The sequence below is a fragment of the Mesitornis unicolor genome, unplaced genomic scaffold (assembly GCF_000695765.1).
Source record: "Mesitornis unicolor isolate BGI_N332 unplaced genomic scaffold, ASM69576v1 scaffold10280, whole genome shotgun sequence".
Lineage (NCBI taxonomy): Eukaryota > Metazoa > Chordata > Aves > Mesitornithiformes > Mesitornithidae > Mesitornis > Mesitornis unicolor.
In genome coordinates this window covers 52,693-56,796 of record NW_010157576.1, presented here as the reverse complement: position 1 = coordinate 56,796, position 4,104 = coordinate 52,693, and the positions used below count along the sequence as shown (strand labels likewise).

Below are 4,104 nucleotides of genomic sequence, written 5' to 3'. Positions count from 1 at the left end.
CTGGTGAGGCTGCACCTCAAATACTGTGTTCAGTTTTGGGCTCCTCGCTATAAGAAGGACATTGAGGTGCTGGAGCGTGTCCGGAGAAGGGCAATGAAGCTGGTGAGGGGTCTGGAGCACAAGTCTTATGAGGAACAGCTGAGGGAACTGGGTTTGTTTAGTTTGGAGAAGAGGAGTCTGAGAGGAGACCTTATTGCTCTGCAACTACCTGAAAGGAGGTTGTAGTGGGATGGGGGGGGTCAGTCTCCTCTCCTAAGTAACAGGACATATGAAGAGAGGAAATGGCCTCAAGTTGCACCAGGGGAGGTTTAGACTGGATATTAGGAAAAATTTATTTACTGAAAGAGTGGTCAAATGCTGGAACAGGCTGCCCAGGGAAGTGTTGGAGTCGCCATCCGTGAGGCTTTCAAAAAACGTGTAGATATGGCACTTCAGGACATGGTTTAGTGGGCATGGTGCTGTTAGGTTGACAGTTGGACTTGATCTTAGAGGTCTTTTCCAACCTTAATGATTCAATAAGATGCTACAAGTCTCATTTTACAACCCCTCATCCCTGAGGACTTCCAATTACAGGGGTAAAATTAAAAAAAAAGCACACACTTCCTGATGGTTATCTTTTCCCATTTATTTTCCAGACTTCCACAAAGGCTCCAAGACCCTCTCTTGACCTTCCCACCACGAGCATGATGGTAGCCAGCACAAAAAGCCTCTGGGAGACTGGCGAGGTTGCAGCTCAGTCTGCCGTGAAGTCCTCGACCTGTAAGGTATAGCACTCGTAGGCCTTGCCTTGATTGTGCAGGAGGAGGGGGCTGGCCTTTGGACACAATACGCGTTATGCTTGCGTTAGCCTGTTGGTATGACTTACTGGTGGTGTCCACCAGCTCTGAAGGCATCTGTATTAGTGACCCAATCCCCTTTATTGGGATGCAAGGCCTTGTACCTCAGAGCTTTGCTTCATCTGTGCTATGGTCCCAAATCATCCCTTGGTGGTACAGCTAGGAAAGCCTTTGTGTGATGTAGGTTGAAGCTTTTTGAAATGGGAACAAAATCAGCTGGTGGAGAGGATGTGTGTGTCTTCTGCAGGGGCTGACTGAACTCCAGTTGTTGAGTACAAAGCTGGATCTAGTACCAAGATGGTAAATCTAGTAAACTTGGAAAATGCAAAACGTATTATGTATTTATCTCCTGATAATTTCACTTTCTGGTCATTGTGAGTGAGGCTGATTCTGTAACACATTGATTGCAAATCTGTGTCTATGTGAGCAAAATTCCTTCCCCATAAAAATAAAAAAAGCCTTGATGTTAACATGTCTTAAATAGTTAAAGAACTTAAGAAAATAAACATCTTAAATCTCTGATTCGGGCTGTTGAAGAGAGTGAGAGAGACTAAAACATAGGATATACTGGGAATAGGAAGAAGTATTCACAGTAATGGGTTTTAGCTGCGGCTGTCATCGGTCAGATGATGTGATATTATAAGTAAAAGAGGAGGTCAGATGTGTGCGTTTGAAAGGGATGTGGACAAAGGCATGTTCGGCAGTGTTAGCAGTGAAGGGTAATGAGAACATCATCTTCTCAGGATATTGTGGCTGGAGACATCGTGAGTAAAAGAAGCCTTTGGGAACAGAAGGGCAATTCCAAACCTGAGACCAACATCAAGGTGAGTTAATGTCTGTGTGAGTATGAAAGCACTTGCTCTGCTGTGAAAAAGGACTCTTGGCTAGATGGGAAGTATTGAGAAGATGGTGATATTCCACAGGGACAAGGGCTGCCTGTATCTATCTGTGTAATTGCATACCTAAAAGCTCTTCCTAACAATAAGCTGCTATTGCTTCAGCCCTAGTATAAATGGGGGCAAAAATAGTTTTATAACCAGTAATACTGAAGTGTCTCTTGAATAGCATGTTGTTTTCAACATGCTGTGGGACCCCTGCCCGTCTAGGTTCAAATTGAGCTGCAAAAGTGAGTTACTTTGTTCTTCTTATGCTTTTTAATCTTGAGAGTAAAGAAATCATGCAAAATGAAGTGGAACTGAACCTAAGATAGTATCAACACTTCTAGATGGATCTGGGTTTTTGTTGTACTGGTACATTTGAGGGAATGCCTATTAAAATACAGCAAGCAGCTGCTGCTTGAACTGTCCAGGCTGGGAGAGGAAGATCAGAGTATCTTGTGTGTTCCTGGGATGGTGCTGCTGCCAGTATGTGGAAAATGAAACTGGCTCTTACCATGGGTGAAACCAACCGTGGCTTGGGAGGGCCCTAGATGAGTCCTCCCTTGTGATGCCTGGCATTGCTTCCTCCCGTTCCTTTTACACATCCTGTGCTTATGGAAAATGGTGGTCAGTCTGTGCAAAGGGTTTATGTGGAAAAGGGTAAGAAGGGAGTAGAGAGTAGGCTCTCTCCAAGCCCTCTGGGATTGCAGACAACCCTATCACATGCTTCTCTGGCTTTGATTATTTGATTTTGTCTGCCAATTTGAGGGAGAAAAATGCTGACTTTGGCTCTTTCTTTCTCTCCTGTTCAGTCCACTCCCTCTGGCAAGAAGTACAAATTTGTTGCAACAGGCCATGGCCAGTACAAGAAGGTGTTGATAGATGATGCTGCAGAGCAGTAACGTGCCTGGAAAAGTCATTAAACAGGTAGGTGGGGTGTGACCTTGCGCTGTGTAACAAACTCCTGGCACTGCTCTGGTAGGACATCGGGGTTATTTCTGCCAGCTACACTTTGGGCGAGTTGGAGGGTACTGTATGGTAACAGCTGGAGCCTTGCTTCTGGGCAAACACCTGACTTTCTGAGCTGGAATGGAGGAGGTACACAGAGATTTATTTTGGTCTCTGACTTTCTGATGCTGCTAGGAAGCTGAATACCTCTGTTAGTTTAATCTACAGAATAAGTCCCTTTGCTACTGCTGTTTGGGTGAAAATGTATTTGCATTTGCTAGTTCAAAGGAACAGTCTCTATCTGCTGCTTTTTCTTATTCTATGTTGCAAGGAATAGATGATAGCTGGAGGTCATTCTGGCTGAGCCTGGGGGCTGATGTACTCCTGCAATTCAGATGCTTCTGGGATCTAATTCTCTGGTTTACTGAATTAATCAGGGAAAAACATTTAATAGTTTCAGTAACCTCTTGGAACCACTCCATAATAGGGCTGTAGTGAGTACATGAATGTCTGCTGTGCTGGGTAGACCAACAGAGCAGAAAGGACTGTCCTCTGATGTGTAGCAAGTGGGAAGGCAGAGCTGGATTGCTGTCTTTGCCCTCTTGAAATGGTGTCTGGATCTCATGCTCATATTGTGTTTATATTAATAGATATCCTGGTGTTCTCTTGAGTGGATGATAGCAGAGGATTGCGGCAATAAGGAGCAATGGTGTAGAGGAAGGTGATAACTGGCTGGATCCAACTGGGCAGCATCTGGCACTGAGAGAGGGGAGGATATTGTTGGGGGTGAAAACAAGCTCATTCTCTCTTTTTTCCTACTATAAAAAAGAAGCTTTATTTTCTAGCCAAGCTTATAAATAGCTCTGCAACAAAACACCTCTTGTTTCTGAATTTTTCTGTGGGCTGCAGGGGTTTTTTTGTTGAAGGTTTGTTTTTTGGGTTTTGTGTTTTTTTTTGGTTCTTCCCCTCAAGGACCTGGTTTCTGAGTGCAGCTTAGGTTTAGGCTTTGCTTTTTGTTTTGTTTTTTTTTCCTTTTGTGGTACTCATTTAGAAGACAAGCTCTCTTGAATGCCACTTGGAGATGAGCAGCAGTACAAACCCAAGCCTGCCCAAAGCTATGCTTTTTAGATGGAAAGAAGGAGCCCCCAGGACTTGTATCCTCAACTTGCTTCTCTGCCTGTGGCTTTCAGAAGCATATTTTAAGGTCTCCTCTTTGATCAGTCCTTCTTTTTACTGATGTCTGTTTTGATATACCAGGTGGGATCCTACTGAGCTTCAGTTCTTTATAGCAAACAGGTTTTGCTAGGTTGTCATTAGGTTTTGTTTGCCCTACCTGAGCTTCTGCAAGCAGTGCAAAGGCAAATGTCCTCAGCTCTGATTCTTTTCCAGCATCCCTTCTTGAAAGGCTAGTGACTGTCACAGGATGTCCTCTAGTATCCCGC

General features: G+C 44.2%; 1 protein-coding gene across 1 annotated transcript in view; it reads left to right on the top strand.

The window, feature by feature from the left end:
• Positions 1–2,635, top strand: part of LOC104537600 (lymphocyte-specific protein 1-like) — a gene marked incomplete at its 5' end in the record, with an annotated part of 11,478 nt that extends 8,843 nt beyond the window's left edge. The window contains 3 exon segments of the mRNA XM_010180536.1: positions 636–764; positions 1,580–1,660; positions 2,527–2,635. Coding sequence (XP_010178838.1) covers positions 636–764; positions 1,580–1,660; positions 2,527–2,616 — 300 coding nt within the window.
• Positions 2,636–4,104: the final 1,469 nt, after the last annotated feature.